The sequence below is a fragment of the Polypterus senegalus genome, chromosome 11 (assembly GCF_016835505.1).
Source record: "Polypterus senegalus isolate Bchr_013 chromosome 11, ASM1683550v1, whole genome shotgun sequence".
Taxonomy (NCBI): domain Eukaryota; kingdom Metazoa; phylum Chordata; class Cladistia; order Polypteriformes; family Polypteridae; genus Polypterus; species Polypterus senegalus.
Genome location: NC_053164.1, coordinates 26535163 through 26561131, shown reverse-complemented (window position 1 = coordinate 26561131; position 25969 = coordinate 26535163). Strand labels below are relative to the sequence as shown.

Sequence of the window (25969 nt, the reverse complement as noted above, 5' to 3'; positions counted from 1 at the left end):
TCACCAAGCCCCCTGCCTGCACTACTTGCCAGCAACTTCTCATCTCTGCCACTCACATATGTGGATTTCACGTTCACAAAACAACAAAACTTTTAATTCTCACGGATGGGCATCATCATTGGGAAAAAACATTACTTTTCCCTGATGGAAACAAGAATTAGATGATCTACAAGTCTCTGACATAAAGTTTAAATATGAACAATATATTCAATCTCTTTTTGCTGTTCCATTATTTCACTGAGTAATAATTTCCATATGTTTGTGTTAATATATTTACTGTAATTTTTTTGAGACTTTTGAATTTTCGTACTTCCATTATCTCTAACCTGCTCTACATGAGTATCGTACCAACAATTTTGAATTCTTTATGATGTTCTACTTTGTCATCTACTCTTTGTCTTTTATTTCTGGCCTTGGGCGTGATTATACCTCCTGGCACAAAGTCTAGTCTCGTGTGACGTGAAAGTGTCTCTCTGAGAAAGTCACGTCTCGTCTCTCTTCCCAAGATTTTTTTATTATAATAGAGAGATGTAATAAAAATGCAAAAAGGACACGTAAATGTGAATTGCAAGAGTTACGTGAATATCAAGTGCTAATTTATATACTACTTTGAACATTGCAGAAATATTTTCACATTAAAAGTTTCAGATATCTTAGAACTGCAATTCATACCCCTTTACCACCCTGTGGGCATCTCAGCATCAAAACTATTGACACAGAATTCAAAGCTACACACCACTAAGTGTTGCTGGCAGTTATTTTCCTGATTTTTCACATAGAGTGTTGTGTATATATACACAGGATTAAGGTACATTTAGAGCCACAGCCCCACACAAACACAGACAGATATGGCATTCCCAGTAGGTTCTTTGTGCATTTTCATAAAGATGCATAAGAATGTGCTGCATATTTTATTTTAAAATGGCCCCTACCCTGATAATGAGGATATTTGGTGAGGATTAGAAGTCCATAACGTAGAGTGGTGCTGGTCGTCTCAGTTCCAGCAGTAAAGATATTGCCAACATTCACCAACAAGTTGTTTATATTAAACTCTGTTGAAGGATTTGCACTTTCCTGTGAGAAAAGGGATATAAGAAAGATAGAAAATAAGCATTGACTGAGATGACATCTGCAGCCAAACTTTACTCAATCTGTAAAGTTAATTGAATTTATTTTCTGTAGCTTTGTTCACAGAATAAAGGCTCAGAATGCTGTAACAAGTTTCCAAGCACTGGGGTTAAATGTTGAACTGTAGCATACAATGTCACACCCAAAACCAGACACAGTCACAGTTTTGAAAACCTAGGCCACCTGTATCGTCATCATCTTCTGATTATCAAGTATTTAAAATCCCTTAGGTTTGCGTGGACCATTCTAATAAGAAAACAAAATCGTGTCATTCCTGGGTTTTAATCCTCCCATTATACCTAATGTTTGTTCTATGTGCAGGAAAATATACTAACAGCTACAGCCATCCGGAAATGTATAGGGTGGTCCAGATCTAATTATGCAATTTTCATTAGGCTATAACTTATTATGTTTATTACATAGAGAATTCACAAAAAATTATTTTTGTTGCCAATAGATGGTAGCACCTTCCCTACATTCCAAAATGGCAGGGAGATGGTTGTCAGTTAAACAGCGGGTGCAATATGTTCACCTTTTCATAATTAGATCTGGACCACCCTGTATTATAGCAGAATAGCTCGCACTTCCTAGACCCAGAAACTGGATAGCTTCACCCATAATCCCCAAGTTTTAGTCAGTTACAGATTAGGATTTGTCTGAATAACTTGACAAAAAAATGAGAATTTAGTAATCAAGCAGTAAAAACTGTATAATGGCTACTGCTTGATAGTATGAGATTTTGGTATGCTAAATCAAAGTGCTGAATAAATCAATATAATACAAAGATTCAAGTCAGAGTTGTGGAAGACCAGAGCTTATTTTGGCAGCACCCATAGGAAAATATTATTGCTCAAAGTTTGATCTTTGATGGTTCATGAGACTTCACAGAGATTCTCATTTATGTTTCATTTATGTACGAGTCACAAATTTTTTGGTATTTTATCTCAGGAGAAAAATGTTAATAAGCTGGAGATAAAAGAAAATGTCTCCATTTTATTTCTTTCTGATCTCACTGTTGTCATGGGGAAAACAGAAAAGATTATTAAGGAGATCTCTTTTATGATTTTTCATTCTTATGGGCACTGTACATAAGCCATTAAACAGTTCTGGAGGGCACACCAGTTAATCACAGGTCCCACTCATATACACACCAACACAGTGCCAAACTGAAAAATGATGATTAACCTAACTACCAGATCTTTGGAGGAAAACCTACACAGACACGAGGAGAACATGCAAATTCTGCATGAAAAAAATCTAAGTGCAGTGTTTAAACCTATGAATGGTGCACAGGCAGTCTTGAACGGAAGCGTGCCATGCCAACCCAAGTATATATTCAAACAAACAGTCAGTTAGATCATTTACTAACCCACTTTGTCCTGGGAAGGGTTGCAGGGGGTGTTGTAGCTTATACCAGCTAGCACAAGGCGTTTCATGCAAGCGCTAAGAGAACATGCAATCTCTATGCAGGGAAGACCTTGGATTTGAAACCTGGCCTGCTTACTGTTAGGAAGCTTCACTACCACTGCGCCACTAAGCTGAAAATAGTATTAAATAGTACCCTGCAAAAAGTATTCAGATCCTGGGGCACTCTTTATACTGAAGAAAAAAATCATCTATGAATATTTCTCACTTTGGAATTTTTACATTCATACATTTATTACAAACACAGGACAGTATTCATTTATTGTACACCTACAGAGCACCATAACCATACTGAATACATTCATACATGAATTACCTTGCAAAATTATTCAAAATCATTGACCAATTGTGTAATTTTAATGAATAACAAATCCTGATCTAAAAAGTTGCCCTCTATCAAAGTATTTTTTTCTATGTTATGAAAAAGCAAGAAAAAAAGGAAATATTCTTCTTTTGTAGATATTCAATCCTTGAAATGTCTAGGTCCACACAGGTGAGAAACAAATGTTAAAAAGGAAATAATTGAAGTTGGTCTTCTTATGCTGTTGTAGCAAATGAATTTCTGATTATAAATCACTATCTATCTATCTATCTATCTATCTGTGTTCTCAGTATTCAGACCCCTCCTGCACACTTTATTGCATTGGAAAGTTAATTTTAAATGGATAAATTTAGCATTTTCAGTCATCAATCTTCGCTCAAAAACCTAATGACACAGTGAAAACAGGTTTCAGAATTTTTTTTTAAATTTATTAAAAATTGAAAACTTAAATCTTTCATTTATGTAAGTATTCAGAGCTTTGTTCAGTAATCTGAAGTAGCCCCTTTGGCAGCAGTTATGCTTGATTGATGGAGTATTGCTGAGATGTTCATTCATCAAACAGGTTGTCCCATCTCAGCAGAGGATTCTGAAAATCTGTTAGCGTGATCATTTAGTTTTTGCTCACCTGCCTGACCAAGGCACTTATATCATGGTTAGTCAGTTTGGCCAGACAGGTAACACTAGAAAGAGTCCTAGTGATTCCAAACATTTTTCACTCCAAATTTACTAATGCCATTGTATTCCTGAAAACACTCTTAAAGCTGAAGTAATGGCTTTTTTCCCTTGTCCTGATCTGTGCATCACCAGAGTTTGATCACAGAGCTCTTTAGCGAGTTCATTGGACCTCATGGCTTTGTGCTTGTCCTGCCATGCTTTGTGAATTGTGGAACCTTCTATATACCTTTCCAAATGATGTACAATTGATTCAATTTGAAATAACTGGACTCCAATTGATTTCCAGACACATCTCAAGAATATTTCAAATAATTAGGATGAATATGACCAGTATTTAAATTGCCGCAGCAAAGAGTCTAAATATTCATGTGAATGAGTATTTAGTTTTTGATTTTTAACAAATTTGCAAAACTTTCTATAGACATGTTTTAATTTTGTCATAATGAGTATTTATTGCGTGTAGATAGATGGGAAAAAAATGTAAATATATCAACATAAAATGAAATCTACAAAACAATAAAGAGCGCAGAAGGTGAAAAGGTTTGAAAACTCTTTGAATCTACTTCATCTATCTGAATAAAACAGAATTTGTCTCCCAGTAGTACATATTGTTGTATACTGTATTCTGAGAATTTACTGGTAAAGATGACAAAAGTTGGCAGTAAGGTTGTTATACTCACTAATGACAGCCCTTAATTGTTTCATGTTGATTTGGACATTTAAGTAATAATTTCACTGTATTCATTTATACATGACAATAATGACCCTACAAACCTAAATTAATTTATCCAAACAAATACCTGCTAGCACCTCATGACCCCTACTTCTGGCATGCAAATCAAAAGCTTGTAGCAATAAGAAATGTTACAACATACCAGGAACTGAATCTCTAATAGTGTATAAATTTATACAATGTAACAATGCTCAGGATCTTTTTAGTTCCATTGTCATTATTTTGCTTTTAGTAATCTAAATCATTTCAATATTTGCAATTGTGTGGCTTTGCCCGTTAGTCACCTGCTTCATTCTGATAAGAAAGTTGTCGATGTAATCTCGAGGGCTGTCAGCTATCAGTGTCTCTCTGTGCTTCACAATTTGCTCTGAGAAAAACTGCTTCAGCTGCTTTGCATTATTCAAAATCTTATTGTAAACTCCTGGCATGACTTTTAGGAAGCTTGGGAAAATGTTGTATAGCTAAATCAAAAGGAAAAAGAAAAAATAAATTAATCTTTTTCGTCATTTTCCTCTTTTTAGTTTGTCAATCAGTCACCCTGATGGCCACTCTCATCTGCCAACATATTTACTAAACCACATACAGTATGTCTCAAGGTAAGTAAAATTGCTTCCTGTTTCTGTTTTCCATTACCTCAGCTTCTATGATACCATTAGCAGTATCATTATTTCTACATTATAAATCACAGTAACATTATTGTCCTGAGAACAGACACAGAAAAATTATTTGTAAAAGGCATTACTGAACCTTAAGCTGAATTACATTATAATCACATTACAGCAGTGTCTGTTGCTTGGTAAGTTCTTTGAATTTGCTTATTTTTTTCATTTGTGTAATGCTTTCACTCATAGGAGCTACTTTCCTTCAGTAGGCACTCACTTCTTCTTTCAGCTCTGTTAAATTGTTGAAAATAATGTTGTTAATTGTCTTATGACAGACGGCGAGCTGAGCTGGGTGGAAGGGTGGCAATGCGTCTGGGAGTAGGGGAGTGATTATTATTGTGTATTTGTGTGAATTAATGAGTATAATGGTGGAGAGGGTACTTTGTGCACTGAACATTATTAATAAAGTCAATATTTGGACTTTTACTTGGTGTCTGACATTTGATTGGAGGGTTCAAGGGAACGATAGCGCCCCCTATCTGTCACATGGGTTAAACGGTCTTTTTTTGTGTTTGAATTTCAAGTTCATATCTATAAAGTATAAGCCTTTTCAGCTAACATGCTTAGTCAATAATGGGTAAGGCCTGAATTAAACTTGCACTGGCCAGCCTTAAACTGGTTTCTTACCTGAGTGAAAGGGCTTGATAATAGTTGCACATATGTATTGAGTAGGGACAGCAGATGAAGAAAGTTGTCATCGTCGTATTCAAATCTCTGCCCAAATATGATGCAGCTGATGACGTTAGACACAGCACAACTTATGAAGAAAGTGGGATCAAAGGGGTGTCCTGCAGAGGTCAAAGGACCAGAAAGGGTACAGGAAATTAAAATGCAGATAAAATTATACTCTTTCCAGCACCTTTTCGATTAATGTAGAAAAGGGAAGGACTAAAAGTGTGGATGACTTTTAATTCAAATTCAAATACTGTAGATATTTTGTAGGAATTTTAAACAACAAGCAACAATTTTTATAGAAAACAACATGTATACATACGATGGATGATGAAAAAGTTTTAAACCTAGCATTTATTTTATAGAATAATGTACATGCATCAATATTATGTGTTGTTTCATTCAAAGCAATTATCCAAAGATTATATGCATTTATTTGAACTTTCCTGTCACTTCATGAAATAATGCTTGATGCCTTTGGCTGTAAAGTTGTGTTTGTGCATTCTTATGGCTAGCTAGAATGTTTATTCTGCTTTCCTTCAGTTCCATACTGATGTTTGACAACATGGTACAAGGGCAGCTGAATATGTGGGACACTGTGGAGTCTTAGGCATGTTGTTTTTTTCAGTTATTCATAAGAATGAAGAAGTACAGCTCACTTATCCTGCATGCCACAGTATTTATTCAGAAATTGTCAGAAACTATAATAAATGAATGTCACTAAAAAGGGATTGCAAGAAAGGGAAACAACACTTGTATAATTTTTAAGTAAAAAGTTATGTCTTATAACTTTAATCATAACCACTACTTCATATATTGTAAATGTAGAACTGGTAAAAATAGATTTTATAGTGCTGTTAAGATTTCCTAGGCTTCTTGAGGATGCTGTAGTTTACACTCAAGAGTACATGGGAGAACAGGAAGTCTGTAACTGCTCATGAACAAAACAGGTGTTTGAATCGTGGGCTACTAACTCTGAAGCATTTGGTAAGAGTTTCCAAGAAGTGTTCCTGGACCCAGTCTTAAAAGCATCTTTCAGCCAGGAGAGCAGCAAGTTTGAAGCTGGGTGATGGCTAGTGAAAATGGCACCACTAGGGTTAGGGGGAGAGAGAAATGGTGGAAAGATGGGCAGAGGAATGAAGAGAAACTTGATCTGTATTGTGAGTGGCGGAATGTTATGAACAGTGCATAACTGGACCAACCACTCCACATTTTTCACTTATGAATGCCAGATATCTTAGATATTTTTCGTATTCTCATTTTTCTCTTTGTCTGTTATTTAGCAGTTTTTGTTAATAAATTTCCTTTTCTTTTTAAAACTTTGAATTATCTGGTTTGGGCTTTGTGGACTCTATTGTTCATTGATATTATTCTTTCTATCAGCTTTCCAGTAATTAAAACCCCTGTCTATTACAATCCAAATGACCCACACAGTTACATCCTTTACAGCTCCTTCCACCCTTAGCATACTAAAAAAACTGTCGAGCTCTTTCACAGTTTCTTAGACTCTGCCATCTGGACAGGGCCATCAATCAAGGCAATAGGAGACCTTGTAACATCCACTCTAAGAGGAGCCTCAGTAACACTGGCCCTCTCATTATACCTTAGCACTCTTTTTCTCCCACTGGTAATTAATTAAAATTCCCTAAATATTCCCACAGGAGCCCTTTTTCCTAACCCTTCCCAGATCTCTTGCCTTTGACAACCTAACCTAGGCAAACTTCTTGTCCACAGTTCACTTCACAGAGCAGAGCCTAATTCCTCACCATGCAGTTTGAGCTGTAAAAGGAGCAGCTGTGTCACTTACAAATATGTCACCAGCAGTGCCCTTGTATCGGATTCTCCTGAAAAACTTAATATTAAACAACAAACTTTCAAAAACCTTACAAAGCCTATGGTAGAACACTTCAAAGTCAAAAAAAGTCAGAGCAAACTTTGTCATCTCAACCGTATACAAGTATACAGGTGGACGAAATTGCGAAGCTCAGTATCCACAGTGTAACAAGATAAAGTGCAAATAATAAATTAGAAATAGAATTAAAATTCATCCATCCATTTCCTAACCCTCTGAATCCGAATACAGGGTCACGGGGGTCTGCTGGAGCCAATCCCAGCCAACACAGGGCACAAGGCAGGAACCAATCCTGAGCAGGGTGCCAACCCGCCACAGGACACACACAAACACACCAAGCACACACTAGGGCCAATTCAGAATCGCCAATCCACCTAACCTGCATGTCTTTGGATAGTGGGAGGAAACCGGAGCGCCCGGAGGAAACCCACGCAGACACAGGGAGAACATGCAAACTCCATGCAGGGAGGACCTGGGAAGCGAACCCAGGTCTCCTAACTGTGAGGCAGCAGCGCTACCACTGCGCCACCGTGCCGCCCAGAATTAAAATTTAAATTTAAAATTAAAACACAAACAAGACAAGACATTGTGCAAAGATAAGACAAAGAAGTAGCAGCAATATTCACTTCACATATTTTGAACATAGTCAAACTGATATTTCGGTTTGTGATCTTTAACAGGGATTTAAAACACTTTTCACAGGAAATCAGAAGAAGCTAAGCTTATTCTCACCCTGGGATCACATACTTTATCATGTCTTAATGACTTGACTAACTTTTAAATCTCTCCCAGCATTTTCACTCCTACTCTCATCTTTTCTCCTTTCATCTGCCCTGGCGTTGTGCCTTACTTTCCCTCCCATATGTGTTACCTGCTTTTCCTTTTCACAAAATAGGCATTTCGTTATATCCTTTTGTCTAAGATTGTACACTGTGGCAGATGGCCGGGGCTCATGCCTGGCCGGGACACTCCTTCACCACATATGCCAGACGGACAAGGGTGGGAAGCCCAGTATCTCCCCCTGGACGCTAGATGGCAGCATCCTTGGGTTGCAGTGGTGCCTCGGACTCCCCCAGGGCTTCATGGGGATTGGAGTTCTGTGCAGCTTTGTGGGGTTCTGCAGGCGCCGCCAGAGGGTGCTGCACCAGGACACTAGTTTGGGCACTGGTTTCGCTGTACCTGGAAGTGCAGTTGGAGGCCAGCAATCAACCTCCTGGAGCACTTCCAGGTGTCTGATAAAAGGAAGCCAGAAACCACCACTCGTTGGCCAGAGTTGGGTGGAAGGAGGACAAAGCTGTGGAGGAATGGTGGTGGTGGTGAAAGAGAGGAGTGAATAGTGCTTGGGACTGTGTTGTGGCTAGAGGGATTACGGGGAAGACGTGCCCTCCAGCTGAAGAAAGATAATAGAGTATTTGTTTTACACGTGCCTCCCGTGTCCAATTTGTGTCGGGTCGGGCGCAATATAGCACCTTTCTTACAACACATAGCACTCAATGGGTTGAAACATTGAACATAATTATATCTCATTAATGATGTGTAGTATCATTATTTACATCAATAAAAGATGTAGAAGAAATTAAAAATGACAATAAAATATTAGATTTTATTCTAAAAACTATAATCCAGTTCAGGATTCATCCTTATCCAGCAGAATTAAGGACAAGACAGAAGCCAGCCCTTTAGAAAGCACTAGTTCATTACTGGGATCTGTCACACACATACACGTGCAGCAACAAATGTTTAATTTCAAATCTCCAATAGATCTAATATGTATATGTTTGGGATGTAAAGAGAAATCGACAGTGTCAAGTTCAATTTGGTGGATCTGGAGAATTGTGAACAGGTTTTGATAACAAGAAAGACTGATGAGCTCTGTGCCAAGAAGAGCAATTAGGACAAAGGTGATGTCTTGAGCAGAGAAGGCTGTATTTGGATTCAAACCAGGTTTCCAGAATCATTAATGGAATTCATAAAACTGATCCACCACAATTTTTACAATTAGGCAATGATTTGTATGCTACTTTGTCCTGAGTGTGTATTTCTGTCCAAGTGTGTGTTTACCCTGCAATGGTCTGGCACCCTGTCCAGGAACTGTTCCTGCATTGCAATCCATGCTTGGTGGGACAGATGCCAGTTTCTTGAAAACCCTGCTCTGGATAATTGGGTTTAGAAAATAAATAGATGGATGGATTAATAGATAGATATTCTATGACACAAGTTCAAGGGAAGTGTATTTAACACTGAAGCCAGGAACTGCTAAAAAAAATCAACAGACAGTTTTTTGAGAATCTGGAACAATCTGCTTAGTTATACACTGTGTGCACAATTATTAGGCAAGTTGTATTTTGGAGGATTAATTTTAATATGGAACAAACACAGTGCTATCAGTCAATCCAAAATGTTAATAAACCTGAAACCTGAATGTTTCACAACGGAAATGTGAGTGTGAACATCATCAGGGGAATACATATGTGCGCACAATTATTAGGCAACTATTAGTGTGCAGATTTATTATGCAACTAAAGGAAAAATGAAAATTTTCCCATCTCACTTGTTTATTTTCATCTGTTATAGTGAGAATAATAAACAAACACCTCAAAATTTACAAATAAACATCTCTGACATTTCAAAAAAATAAATCAATCAATCAATGACCAATATAGCCACCCTTCTTTCCAATAACAGTCATAAGCCTTTCCATTCATGGAGTCTGTCAGTTTCTTGATCTGTTGACGATCAGCTTTTTGTGGAGCAGTGACTACAGCCTCCCAGACACTCTTCAGAGAGGTGTATTGTTTTTCTCCCCCGTAAATCTAGCGTTTAAGAAGTGCCCACAAGTTCTCGATAGGGTTTAGGTCAGATGAGGAAGGGGGCCATGTCATTATTCCTTCATCTTTAAGGCCTTTACTGGCTGGCCACGCAGTGGAGAACTTCGATGCAAGTGATGGAGCATTGGCCTGCATAAAAATCATGGTCTTTTTCCTGTATCACTGTTTGAAGAAAGTGTCTTCGAAAAACTGGCAGTAGGTTTGGGAGTTGATTTTGAGTTCATCTTCAATGCAAAAGGTCCAACTAGCTCATCTTTAAAAATACCAGCTCATACCAGTACCCCACCTCCACGTTGGAGTGGAGCTCTGTGCCCATTACTGATCCACAGGTCCATCCATCTGGTCCATCAAGAGTCACTCTCATCTCATCGGTCCATAAAACCTTTGAAAAAATCTGTCTTCAGATATTTCTTGGCCCAGTTTTGACGTTTCAACTTATGTTTCTTGTTCAGTGGTGGTTGGGTTTCAGCCCTCCTTACCTTGGCCATGTCTTTGAGCACTGAACACCTTGTACTTCTGGGCACTCCAGGTAGGTTGCAGCTCTGGAATATGAAAGTACTGGAGGATAATGGGTTCCTGGTAGCTTCACGTTTGATTCTTCTCAAATCTTTGGCAGCTAATTTGTGTCTTTTGTTCTCAACACGTTTCTTGCGACCCTGTTGACTATTTGCAACAAAATGTTTGATGGTTCTGTGATCACACACCAATATCTTAGCAATTCCAAAAGTGCTGCATCCCTCTGAAAGACTTTTTACAATTTTTGACTTTTCAGAGTCAGTTAAATCTCTTTTTTGGCCCATTTTGCCTGAGGAAAACTAGCTGCCTAATAATTCTGCACACCTTGATATAGGGTGTTGATCTCCTTAGGCCACACCCTCCCTCATTACACAAATACACATCACCTGACGTGCTTAAATCCAATAAGCATTCAAGTTAATACAGCTTGGAGTTGGAATATACGCATTAAAAATGATGATATGGTCAAAATACTCCCTTGCCTAATAATTGTGCACACAGTGTAAAGTTGAAAAGGTTATATTTAAAACTTTTTAATATTATAGGGGACACTTTAAGAATAAACTAACCACTTGAGCTGGATGGGTTGAATTATCTCCTCTTATTTGGTAAACATATTCTCTTATGTTTTGAACATATTTGGTTTCACTCTTTCTACCCACTGCATCTTTTCCTCCCCTTAAATCTCTCACTTCTGCCATGTTGTGGACAAATAATTTACTTTATCAGCAGAGTTAAAAAAAAAAATCTTTTTCACTCCATCACTGTTATCTGTTAGACTTATAACATCAGTTGATCATAACTAACTTCTTTGACCATCATTATTATGCTTTATAGAAAAAATGAGCTTGGATAGTTAAGTTTCTCCGAAGTAAAGCTTTAAAATTTTAAAATATTTGTTACCAGAAGCAATTCATACTGTACACGATTGTTCTTTAATGAACCACTAAAAGAGCCCTTATGCTCTTAATATCTGGCCTTCAAGAAATGAATACTCATCTGTGTAATTTTGAACCTAAAATTTCAATTTTAAGATTATTGTAAGCGTAAACAGCCATAACCTCCATGTATGACACTTGACACAAGAGAAGAAAAAACTTTATATGGGGTGGCATTTAAAAGTAATACATAGGTCAACTGTAATTGTTTCCCCAATTATGATAAGTGAACACTGAAAGCCTTAACTTCCCATTTAAATAACATCTCTTTTAAGACATTATGTTTCCAAACTGCAATGTTCAAAGGAATATCCTAAATTATCAAAAAAATGACTCTCCAAACTGAACTCAAGAAAGTGCAAACCTCAGATACACACCTACTCTTGGGCAAGATAAAACAAATACTGTACTTTCAATTTCAAAAACCAGCTAATTGAGATACTATATTTTAATGATCAATTGTACATTTTTTTGTGTTCCAATAGTTCCAATAGTTATGATTTAATCTAAAAAAGAAACGAAGGTTAAAGTTTGAAAAATGTGTTTAAGACAGTGTAGGATAGCAGGATGTTTAAATAGTGGTTACTCAGCCTCTTGGAGGTACACTTTCACTGCTGCTGCAGAAGGCATGAAGAACAGATAATGGAAAGGCTCCAGTCTGAGTTCCTTTTGAATCTCCTCTTTCTGTTAAAGAAGTGGTTGCCATTACAAGTTTGCCTTGGAAATTCAGCTCTACTCACCTATGCTTTTTCGAACTTCCTCTACAAGATACCGAGCTTCTTCTTGGATCCACTCCTCAATGCTCCTCTTCCCCATCCCAAAATCCCTGAATGTGGAGAGAGAGAAACGACGGAGCTGCTTCCAGCGCTCCCCATTAGTGAAAGCTAGCCCTGCAAAAAAGACATGAAAGTGAATTTTATTACTAAATCACCAACAATCTTTGACACTAAAATACTGCATACTAAGGCACATGTTTGTGCTTACTTAAGATTTTTATAATTTGCAGATTCCTCTCATTTTATTTTTGGAATTCTTTAATAATGCAGTTCTGCAATTCCAAAAGAACATAATTCAAATGATTTACAAACTGGTTCTGTATATAAATGGCAACTTTGGTTAAAAACTTTAGATTTTACTAATTAAATTAAAAATGTAGTGATAATATGATGAGGTACTAAGATGGCAAAAAATTTTGGGGGCATGGGCCCCAATCAGTATCCTCCAATGAAATTCTTCTACTAGAAATCCACATCATCCCCACTACCTCTGGTGTACTCTCTCCTCTCTGTCTTCACTCCTTCATCCTTTAAAAGATAAAAGTTGGATGCCTTAGAATGGGGCCACTAATCATTTTCACAAAGGAAGCAGTTCATCTTGTGATCTTTTCATTACTGGACAATCATTTGAATCAGGAAGACACAACCATTGACAATTTATCAAAATTAATTCCCTGGCTAAATTTATTGTATATGTTTTTACAACCCTCGTCCTATTTCATTTCAACTGCCTTTGCTGTCTGTAGTTGCCATTGTTCAACATGAAGACAAGAGCTGAGCCAATGAAAGACAAAAAATCTATTATGAGGCTGAAAAAACAAGAACAAAACCATTATTAGAGACATCTGTAAAACCTTAGGATTACCTAAGTCAACTGTCTGGAATATCACTAGGAAGAAAGAACATACTGGTGGGTTCAGTAATCGCAGATGAACTGGTAGGCCAAAGAAGACCTCCACTGCTGATGACAGAGTGATGCCAAAAGCAGAGAGATAAAAAGGAGCTGCCCAAGATCCAAAGCATACCACCTCATCTGTTAAACATGGTAGTGGGAGTGTTATGGCTTGGGCATGTATGACTGCCACACGTACTGGCACACTTATCTCCATTGATGATAGCATTGCTGACAAAACAATCAATTGCACAATCAATTTTGAGGTGTATAGAAACATCTTTTTGGTGTTTCATCCTAAAACAAGATAATGATCCCAAACATAATGCTAAGGCAACACTGAAGTTTTTCAAAGCTAAATAATGGAAAATTCTTGAATAGCCAAGCCAATCACCCATTGAGCAAGCCTTCTGTTATGGGGTAAGATGAACTCCATTCAGGACAAATCAAAGCATGTCTTCTTCCCAGTTATATCTCACTTTTAAAACAGTTGTTCCAACTAAGAAAGGAAGACATGCTGGTGGTTCAGGCTATCAATTACTTTATAACCTGAGAAAGGATTGACATCTAATTATTTTACAGCCTGGGAAAAGAAGACCTGCCGATACCTCAGAGGACATAAAAGGTTTGTTTGGGAAAACAGACAGTAAATTCATTCATCATATTGACACCCAGCTAATCAGAATATCTAACAATCACATCTTGCAAAACCCCTCGGCAGAATTTTAGAATAAATATGCCTTGTCTGAGTAGCGATATAGTAAGAAAGGAGGGAGGAAGAAGGGATTAAGACGTCAGAAGAGAACAGAGCCGTTTCCATCGGATTGTCAGAAAAGCATCTAATGAATAACTACAAATGCTAGATCATAAACCATCTACGACATTCATCCTTGTCATCTTTAACTTTTTGTAAGGTTTTTCTAAAGACTATATATATCCAGACTTTACTATCAGTCCTATTTTCTATTATTCTTTGTTTTACTGGTATTATTATTTCTATAATAAATACCATACTGCCTTTTAACTTTCTATGCTTTGTTTTGATGTCTAGAGTGATTGGAAAAATAAGGTAGATTTCATTGAGCACCTGGTGCAGCCAAAGATTTGCCATTACCTTTTTAGTGCGAGGTTAATTAAGGGCTGCGGATGAGAGCTCCACCACATACTAGGGAAGAGTATGTAAAGTAAGGCATTCTTGGCTGATAAATGGCCTGCAGTCAAGAGTGCTGAGCCTTTGTATGTTTTAATGAATTCTTGGAGACCAAAACTAATATTTATGTCTGAAATATTATTAAAACATTGTACAGGAGCAGCCGGAAGAAGAAGAAGAAGATGTTGTTCATGTGGATAATAAGTAAGTCTCTTGAAGTGCTGAGAGAGTGGCAAGTTGTATTATTCCTAAGGCACTTGTGTGGTTTAAAGTGCTAGAGATAACCAGCTGTGTGTTTGTCATTCATAAGGCACTGTTGAGTTTCTGTGTGTATGCGTATAGCTATGTATGTTTGTGTTAATCTTAAAGTGCAACAGTAGACCAACCTGGTAATGAAGTTGACAAGTACACTTTCCCTTTAAAAAATCATGTAAAGGGTAAGTAGAGGGAAATACTACGATAATACACCTTCCGTATGCTAAAGAAAAAAAAAAAATAAGGATACAAGCAAAAGGAGGACTGCATTAGAAGCTTTGCACAGCATCATCAAAAAAGATACTCCGCACCTTGTGATGACTATGATTCTCATACTTCAAGCAGCTATTGCATGCCAAGGATATGCAACAAAGTACTAAATTTGACTGTTTTGATATACCTGTCATTGGCATGTCTCAAACATTATAGGAGGATTACTATATATATATATATATATATATATATATATATATATATATATATATATATATATATATATATATATATATATATATATATATATATATATTGTGGGGTACAGCCCGGACACAGACAGGTAAACATGTTCTTTCTCCATACACACGTTTATTTACAGCTATTATATACAAGTCGTAAGTGCACCAATCAACCCTTTTCGTCCTGGCCAACACAATGCCTTTTCCGTCTGCAGACCACCTTCACTCCTCTCCTCCGAGCTCTGTCCACTTCCACCTGACTCTCGCCATCGAATGGAGGGAGGTGGCCCCTTTTATGCATCCCCGGATGGGTCCAGGTGCTTCCTGATGAGCCTCCGCCGACACACCCCCGTGTGGCGGAAGCACCAGCTGTATAGCCGGAAGTCCTTCGGGTGTCCCTGCTCCTCTTCCCCCCAGCACTTCCTGGTGTGGTGGAAGTGCTGAGGTCCAGGGCTCCCAAGGTATTGGGGCACCCCCTGGTGGTGACCACGGGCCCCTACAGGATTGGGCTTCCAAGCCCTCTACCCGTGGCCCCAAACACAACCAGGGCAGTCGCCCCCTTGTGGTCTGGAGGAGGTGCAAGCCCTCCTCCGGTCCACCTGGGCGTCCCGCTGGGTACCAACCCCAGCCATCCGCCACTATATATATATATATATATATATATATATATATATATATATATATATATATATATATATATATATATATATATATATATATATATATATATATATATATATATATATATATATATATATATACACACACACTGTCACACGCGTGTGACTAGGAGAGCGAGCTGAATGGACCAAGTGGAGGTAATTACTCGCCAGGCCAGGGGGTGGCTGGGTGCTCTAAACCTTTGTCTGTTTTTTCTGCAGATCAAATACGGGAAAACCTGCTTGACCTGATGCCATTTCCTGTTCTGGCACCCAGACTGACGTCACTTCCTGTTCCGGCACCCAGACTGACGTCACTTCCGGGTTACAGAATATAAAATCCTCCATCTTGGCTAATTAAATCAGTTCAGTGTGGGAACTCAAACAAGCAACATTGCTGTGTTGAAATTAAACCTTTTGCAGCTAGGAACAATATACGGGTTGCTGTCCCAAACCTTTTTTAAGTGTGTTGAGACTTATTCTTTCACAGTAGCGTAGTCAGCAGGAATGGCCTCCTGGTGAAATTGGAAGCCAAACCAACATTATGTCTCAACACACCATCGTGATGGACCACTAAAGACCTATCAGGTAGGAGAGTACCGTTCTTGTGTTGCCGAGCTGGGGTCTGACAGTGTGTGTTGGGGGGATCTGGAGTATGTTCCGACCCAGTTCTCCTTAAAGAGAACCTGGGAGCGTAGGCAGAAGACCTACAGACGAGGGCCAGGTTCTGAAAGGAACACAGTGGAGACCTATTATGGGCTCCTGAGGATGAGGACTGACCCAAAGAAACCAACAAAGAAAATATGCTTTGAGAAAGGTGGGGGTGTCCTGGGTCGGCAGGTGAGGGAGATAATAAATTGGGAATATAACCCAGAGGAATCCCTCCAAGGACAGGCCATGACACTATGGAAAAAAGTCGGGTGTTGGCTACGGCCATATAATAAAAATGCCCGAAACATTGTGGAAAAGGTGTCCTGTGCAATAATAATAAATGACCTACCCACTAAACTCACCCAGCTAACCTGTGGTCATTCATATAATAAAATGATCACCCTACTGGGGATCATTAACACCTTGCGGGAGGAAACCAACTTTTGAGAACCAGAACGGAATCCCTGTGAACCCAGAGGTAGCTGTGCCTCTAATTTAGAGTCTTGCTTTGGAAAACTCAGATGCGCGGCGGAGGGCTTCTTGAGGAGACACAAGGGTCTGCAGGGAGACGCAGAACAGGGGGCGGAGTGCTCCTGCTAATCCTCTGGCCTTTTCTCATATGTGAGAAGCGCTTGGCAATGGCCTTAAAGTACCATCTTTATTTGACTCTGGCAGTAACATTACCATTGTTGCTCGCCATTTAGTGTTGCTGTAACAAAGGTAAAAAATAAAGACCCATCTAACCTGTATTCATGGGGACATCCGATCGTACAAATCTGCCCGCTGCTACATCTGCCAAAACAGCATTTTGAAAAAAATAATAGTGGCGGTGCATGACAATCCTCCATTCCCCTTGATACTGGGTAGAGATTGGTCAGAAAAACAACTGTGGCATAACACTCGCTATCCCTAAAAAAACACTAGGTCTTGTTATGGATGCTGATTCTGCGTCCTCAGCTATCTCCACGCCGTGTACACAGCCAACAGGGGAACAGAATGAGGGGAACAGGGGAAACAGCCGGAACGTCGCAGAGTGATACGTCATCTCCAAGCGCTGCGCCGGCACGGTCTGAAACCACGCCCCTTGAGGTTGAGTCTGATCCCCTCAGTCGTCTGCAATTTCAATTTAGGCAGACACTGGCTTCATTTAAAAGGGAGCAATGAAATGATGACTCCCTTAAATTTCCAAAAAATGCAGTAGTCTTAGTAGATGGCCAGCGCACAACACATCCCATGCCACAAGGTCCCCAAATTTGTATTAAATAATGACTTTTTATATCGGGTGGCAGATCATGAAGGAGGGATGAGGTCACTGCGCTTAGTTCCACGGACTTACCGGCGACAAGTCTGTGAAGTAGCTCATACCCACCTCCTGGGAGCCCATCTGGGTCCCGAGAAATCTTTACAGCGAATCAAGCTCCGATTTTTTTGGCCTGGGATTGATGAGGAGGTCCGCCATTATTGCATGTCCTGTCCAGACTGTCAATTACGGCACATTCCTCTAATCCCTTTACCCCTAATTGATGTCCCTTTTGAACGTATCGGGGTTGACCTGGTGGGACCCCTAGAGCCTTCAGCCAGATGACATAAATACATAATGGTCCTGGTGGATTTTGCCACCCAATAGCTTGAAGCTGTTCCATTATGCTCAGCCACGTCCAAAAATATCGCACGGAAGTTGGTAGGAGTATTTGCGCAAGTCGGGATCCCTAAAGAAATCCTGACGGATCAAGGGACTCCATTTACCTCAGAGACGTTCAGGGAGACAGCCAGGTTACTGAAAATAAAACATTTAAAGACCTCTGTATATCATCCTCAAACAGATGGTCTAGTCGAGAGGTTTAATCAAACTCTCAAACAGATGCTACACAAAGTAGTCAATGAGGATGGAAGGAACTGGGATCCGTCCCCCCCGTCCTTTTTGCATACCGGGAAGTCCCACAAGCCTCCAAGGGGTTCTCACCCTTTGAATTATTGTATGGACGACAACCCCAGGTTTATTGGATATACTAAAAGAAGGCTGGGAAGAGGAGGTCCTGCCCTCTGTAAATATACTTGAATATATCACGCAATTACGCGATAAATTTGCAAAAACTAGACTTATCCTACATTCTCAAATGGAGAAGGCGCAAACAACCCTGGCTCATTGTTATAACCATGGCGCATCTCTTCGGGAGTTCCACCCGGGAGATCGTGTCATGGTATTGGTTCCTACCTCATACTCCAAATTACTGGCTCATTGGCAAGGCCCATATGAAGTTAAGGAGTGGAAGGGTCTGGTCGATTATTTAATTATCCAACCTAATTGTCGACCTAAAGAGCGGATTTATCATGTCAATTTGCTGAAACCGTGGAAGGACAGCCCTGCTCACTCTTCACTCACAAATTACACCTTAACTTCGGGGATGATTTGACTAGCCAACAGCGACAGGAGCTTGAAGCAGTTATCCTCTCTGTCCCAGAGATAGTGAGCAAAAATCCTGAACGAACCTCCCTGGTTGTGCATGACATAGTGATGAAACCAGGGGTTATAGTCAGAGAACGCCCATATCGGATTCCCGAAGCAAAAAAGGCAGACGTGGAGTTGGAGATCAAACGAATGCTGGATCTAGGTGTGATAGAGTAAAGTTTTAGTCCCTGGGACAGTCCCATCATGTTGGTCAAAAAGCCAGACGGAAGTTGAAGGTTTTGCAATGACTTCCGTTGGCTTAACCAAGTCTCCCAATTCAATGCCTATCCGATGCCATGAGTGGCTAGGACATGGCAAATTTTTGACTACTCTTGATATGACAAAAGTGTACTGGCAGGTTCCCTTAATGGACTCTGCAAAGGAAAAGACTGCGTTTAGCACTCCTAGTGGACATTGCCAGTATCGTGTACTTCCATTCGGATTACATGGGGCACTCGCTACCTTCCAACGTCTGGTGGACAAAGTGCTCTGACCCCATAATTCGTACAGTGCTGCCTACCTGGATGACGTTGTCATCTATTCCAGCACCTGGAAGGAACATCTACTGCATGTTGATGCTGTATTACGGACACTAGTGAATGCCAGACTTCATATTAATTCAAAGAAATGCTATTTTGGATTGGTCAAAGCCAAATATTTAGGTTACCTAGTGGGCTGGGGTATGGTCAAAGCACAATGCTCCAAAATAGATGCCATAGTGAGTTGGCCCCGTCTGATAACCAAGCGGCAGGTACAAGCATTTCTCCGCTTAGCGGGTTATTATGGCCGGTTTGTACCCCGGTTTTCCGAGAGAGCACCACCCTTGACAAACCTGACAAACAAGGGGAAACCTAACTACGTGGTTTGGGATGATGATACAGATGCTGCATTTAGTGACCTTAAGCAGGACCTTCCGTCAGCTCCTATTTTGAAGGCACCCGATTTTACTTTGTCTTTCATTTTCCAGATGGATGCTTCGGACACAGGTCTTGGTACTGTGCTGAGCCAAAGTATCGATGGAGTGGAACACATCGTTATGTACCTGAGTCGGAAACTGTTGGACCGAGAGACCAGGTATGCAACAGTGGAGCGGGAGGCTTTGGCGATTAAATGGGCGATTATGCAGCTGAGGTACTTCCTCCTGGGTCGGGAATTCACCCTGGTGACTGACCATGCACTGTTGCAGTGGATGGCGTTACACAGGGATTCAAATCCACGAGTCACGAGGTGGTTTTTGGACCTACAGCCTTATAAGTTTTCAGTCATTTATCGTTGAGGTCTACTGCAGGCCAATGCAGATACCCTTTCCTGGTGCCAAGACTTTACGAGCAGGAACACCCTACCTGATGGGTCTGGGCTGGGGGGAGGTCGTGTAACACACGTGCAACTAGGAGCGAGCTGAATGGACCAAGTGGAGGTAATTACCCGCCAGGCTAGGGGGTGGCTGGGTGCTCTAAACCTTTGTCTGTTATTTCTGCAGATCAAATACAGGAAGACCTGCCTGACCTGACATTATTTCCTGTTCCGGCACCCAGACTGACGTCACTTCCGGGTTACAGAATATAAAATCCTCCATCTTGGCTAACTAAATCAGTTCAGTGTGGGAACTCAAACAAGCAACATCGCTGTGTTGAAATTAATCCTTTTGCAGCTAGGAACAATATATGGGTGGCTGCCCCAAACCTTTTTTTAAGTGTGTTGAGACTCGTTCTTTCACAATATATATACTATACTAGCTGTAGCTGTGTTTTCCCAAAATTACCAAAGTTCTGCAGCTTCAACTCAAAAAATGGGATTCAACAAAAGCCTGATGCGCAGAAATGATTCCACAGACAAAATATCTTCATTTTTGAAAGTTTAGTTAAGTTTTAAAGTAAGACAGATCACACAAAAAAAAGAAAATTAAAATAGCAAAAAAGGGAAAATTAATGTTAAGAAAAGTTGAATTCTAAGCTTAAATCTTGTTACATCTCAAATCGTTACTATTTACTTAACATTTCTGGACCATTTCAAAACGGTCAGAAAACTGTATGCTTATCCCATTTCTAAGCTTAAAATGGATCTTTCAAGTCCCTCTTTACTGAGACCTGTTCCAAACAAACTGGGCTTATTATTACACTGTTATTCAGTTATAGTAAGAAGGTTCTATCTCTTGTTAACTATAGGGGGAAAAGACTATACCATAAGCTATGACTATGAAAGACATTAATATTCTATTCAAATTAAGCAAACATCAATATGAGTTTAACTCAAAACTTTAACTTTCTAAGATTGGCTCTTACACTAGCCATGTACTCCTAACTACGTTGCGGGTGTTAAAGTTATAAAGGAAACAAAATTACACAAGAAAACCCTTGGATATTGATTCGATAGGAACGGCCTACTCAGAATCACTGTCCGAATAGTAATTATGTGGTGGTGTAGGAGCATTTCTGCTTCTGTGCATTTACAGTCCGTCTCGTTTTTCACGACGCTATTGTTTCCTCTCACGATGTATTCTCAACCTTTCTCCAATCTCGCAGGTTGCCTTGTGGCAATCCAAAGAGTAAGGCAATATACACGGAGCAATGGTTATAAAAGGGGGACACATAGGTATCCAGGCTCTTTAAAGCATAAATAGGGATCACTTCACTGACATGTGAGCAAGCCACGGTACAACTGTGAGACGCGCAGCACTCACCGGCTACAACGGAACAATAATAATTTCTGGAACGTGCTGTTACGTTGTCATTCATTTTACTGTCTTTCTTTCATTCATATGTTACGTAGGCACATACCTTTTATCTTCGGCAATCACATCCTCTAACCAGGCCTCAGGAGCTAACCAAACTAAACTAAACTGTCCACCACCCCTTTCGTTATTCCGGCACATTGTTGACATCCGTGAGTAACAACAATGTACTAAACTGGAAGGTGGTCTACGCGTGATGTGGAATTCGCGGACAAACAAAGATCAAGATCTAAATGAAGATCTCTTTAGTTAATTTAAAGCACAACAATTTATTTAGTTTGAATGTCTGTGTTTTGAGGTGTGACTGGAGTACTACAGTCTTCAGTAGTATAAGCCTGGAGGAGATTCTTAACGCAATGCCTATGTTTAAGCTGTCTCTCTACTGCCATTTGGGGCTTCTTCTTCTAAATCCTTTGCGGACAAAACAAAGATCAAGATCCAAATGAAGATTTCATATATATATATATATATATATATATATATATATATATATATATATATATATATATATACACACATACACACACATATACACATACATACACAAGACATTAAGCCCGTTACAATAACGGGCGCTAGAACATTAGTAGGAACAATCTATATTAAATGGTAAGGAACCTTAACCTCATTCTGTTTCTTGTCTTAATTTTTTGTCAAAAATATTTTTTCAAGAAGCCTAAAGTAAAATAATAATAAAAATAAAATAGAAACATACATGACAATACAGTAAGTAAGTATAATTAATATTGCCTTAGTGTAAAACTTTGTAACAATCTGTAAGACACAATATCTGAAGAAGATATTTAGGTAAAATTTTCAATTTTTTTACCTCATGAAATTTTTCTATACAATTTCATTATAGACAACATTTCTTGTAAATATTCTGTCTGAGTTTGGCAACATTTTGCCTTGTTCAGGAATCTCTACAACCTTGACAACAACATCTGGAAAACTTCTAACTCTTGATAATGCAATATATAACTGACCATGGCTGAATACTGGCTCTGGCAAGTAAATGCCAACCTTTTCTAAGGTTTGCTCTTCTGGGTCTTTCTCTTTTAGCGTTTTTCTGACAGTCACTTTCTTTTTCTTCAATCGATCCATTTGCTCGTATTTTTCTTTGTCTTTCAGTGTATCTTTTGTTGATGTTTACTTGTTGAGCTGACCGTTCTTCCAGGAGATGTTGCTTATATAGGATTTGATTGTCTGTGTCTTTTGTCCTAATTGACGTGTCCTTTTTTGGGTGGCATACGTCCGTAATATTTTCTCCTACAGTAATACTGGCTTGTATGTGGCTGTAATATGCATCCATTAATATGTCTTTAATTTTCTCACTTCACCAGAAGACACACACACACGGACACCTGGACGCACACAGGGGTTTTAGGGCACATAAGAGCCCACGGGCCCCCCTACAGCGACTCCAAGTGGCCCACAAAGGTATCCAGCAGGGCTGTGTATAAACACTACATAGTCCATGAGGCCCTGCTGGAACTCAGGGCACGATCCTGCTGCCGGGAGAGCTCCTCCTGGCGGCCTAGGGGTGAGGGCCGGAGCACGAAGCCGGCAGTCCTCCACAACCCTAAATACAGTATGCCCCCAAACCACTTTAATTTTGTTGCACTCTCAGCTTAATACATTAATACATTACCTTAAAAATTATCTTAATACATTACCTAAAAACAGAATGTAAAGGTAAACCCGTATACTGTACAGTACTGTACTGCTATGTCTCCTGCGGTGCTAGAATGTAAAATACCAATGTTACCACTATACAGTAAGGTCCATTAATATTTGGACAGAGACAACTTTTTTCTAATTTTAGTTCTGTACATTACCACAAGGCGGCACGGTGGCGCAGTGGTAGCGCTGCTGCCTCGCAGTTAGGAGACCCGGGTTCGCTTCCCGGGTCCTCCCTGCGTGGAGTTTGCATGTTCTCCCCGTGTCTGCGTGGATTTCCTCCGGGCACTCCGGTTTCCTCCCACAATCCAAAGACATGCAGGTTAGGTGGATTGGCAATTCTAAATTGGCCCTAGTGTGTGCTTGGTGTGTGGGTGTGTGTCCTGCGGTGGGTTGGCACCCTGCCCGGGATTGGTTCCTGCCTTGTGCCCTGTGTTGGCTGGGATTGGCTCCAGCAGACCCCCGTGACCCTGTATTCGGATTCAGCGGGTTAGAAAATGGATGGATGGATGGACATTACCACAATGAATTTTAAATGAAACAACTCAGATGCAGTGGAAGTGCAGACTTTCAGCTTTAATTCAGTGGGTTGAACAAAAAGATTGTATAAAAATGTGAGGCAACTAAAGCATTTTTTTAACACAATCCCTTCGCTGGCAGACTTTGTTAACTTCAACAAATCCTCATCCGTCAGGGGTTCAGAGTGGGCATCGATAAGGTTGTTCACCTCATCTTGAGTGATGTCGTCAAAACCTTCGCCACCCAGTATCTTTGTCAGTTCTACGGCCTTGTCAACAGCGGCATGCTGACTTTTTCCAGGTGATAAGCCCTTGTTGTCATGGACACACTCTGGCCACAGCTTCTTCCAGCAGGTATTGAGGATTTCCTTTTTCATCTCTTTAAGAGCAGCTTGGATGACTGAGAGGCATGTCGTGATTGTAAAGTTATGCCAGTAACACTTCAATGTAAAATTCTCATCCACATCCATTGCATCCACAAGATATTGGAGAGAAATCTGGGTATAAAGAGTCTTGAAGGCACGGATTATGCCTTGATCCATAGGTTGGATGAGGGAGGTGGTGTTGGCAGGGAGGAACTCAGTCTGAATTGGCTAGTGGAACAAGCTGCCCAACTTCATTCTTTCTGCAGTCTTTCTACTTTTATAGAAACACTAGTCTGACCCGCCTTTTAAGGCGACCGACTTAAGTTGACCACTTCTTAAGGCAATTCAATATGTAGATCAATTTGATATTTTATACAAACTCATTAATTTGGTTATATTGCATTTGAGCGGTATTACTTTAATACGCGTAGTTTCTGTTATTTCTGTGATGAAATGTAAACTTTTTTTTCAATATTGAGGTCGCCCTTTTGAACCCCCCTGATATTTACTACGCGGTGAGGCATTTGTACTCCATCAAAATTAATTATTTCCAGAGACATAATTTTGTCTATTTTTCCAGCGCATCGCGCACAAAAGCAAGGGAACGATGGGAGCACCAGAACTCTGATCACATCATGTCGCTTCGTACCGCAAGCTGCAAGTAGTAAGTCTGTGATAAGCGGAATACCGCTACGCTTTCCACTCAGAAACAGAAGGACAATCTCGACCACTTTTATATAGTAAGAAAGAAGAAGAAGATATCGCATAGTCTGGAGTAGGAAATCATCTTTTACCTGGACAAACGAAACTACAAATCCCATCGTGCATTGCAAAATGGACAGGGTGTGTGTGAAACTCCGCGCCTGCGTAGCACTCACAGGATGGAAGGACAATCCCGACCGCTTTTATATAGAAGGATGACTCTCCTCTTCTGGGAAGACCTATCATTATGCTTAGTAATGTAGCTTCAATCCAGAGTTTTGTAATGAAATAAGGCAACAATTTGACTTCTCTACTGTATTGTAGTTCATTTGGCTGATGTCTATCACTACTATCTATAGCACTTCTGTACTCCTAACTTAGATTCTGTTTATCCTCTTATTTTTGCTTATTTAGGTATATTGTTATGTAGAAATTCTATCCACACTAATCCTAACAGATTGTTATTTAATTATTTTTTCTCCCTTCTAAACTGCTTTGGATTAAAGATTCTGATAAATGAATACACAGATTACAGGATTTACCAAGTCAGTTTACTATGTGGATTGAACACACGTTTATCAGAGCATGGAGTGTGAATTAAGGAGACAAATGCAATGAATTTTATAGAGCACAAACAACAGAATCAGGGTGAAATTATCAATATGGTGTAAAAGAATTAAAGTAGCTATTATTTAAATATGTTCATGTTAAATTTTTAAGGGGTCCTGTATAATAATCAGTACTGCAACATACACTAAAAACACATTAAAAAGCTAACTTGGTCACTATATATTCTTTGCTGCTTAGCCAATTACAGCACTTAGCTATGATGAATATTCTAATATTATTACAGTTAAAACAAGGTTTTTCAAAGAAGTATCAGGCGTGCTAATTGATAATGTTCTTGACATAGTAAATTCATCACTAGATACTGG

At 39.5% G+C, this 25969-nt stretch overlaps 1 protein-coding gene across 1 annotated transcript in view; it reads right to left on the bottom strand.

The window, feature by feature from the left end:
- Positions 1-25969, bottom strand: part of LOC120538758 (cytochrome P450 2B4-like) — a 53042-nt gene that overhangs the window by 9081 nt on the left and 17992 nt on the right. Inside the window, exons 3-6 of the mRNA XM_039768212.1 lie at positions 12492-12641; positions 5573-5733; positions 4568-4744; positions 933-1074 (exon numbers count right to left, since the gene is read on the bottom strand). Coding sequence (XP_039624146.1) covers positions 933-1074; positions 4568-4744; positions 5573-5733; positions 12492-12641 — 630 coding nt within the window. The remainder of the gene's footprint in view (positions 1-932; positions 1075-4567; positions 4745-5572; positions 5734-12491; positions 12642-25969) is intronic.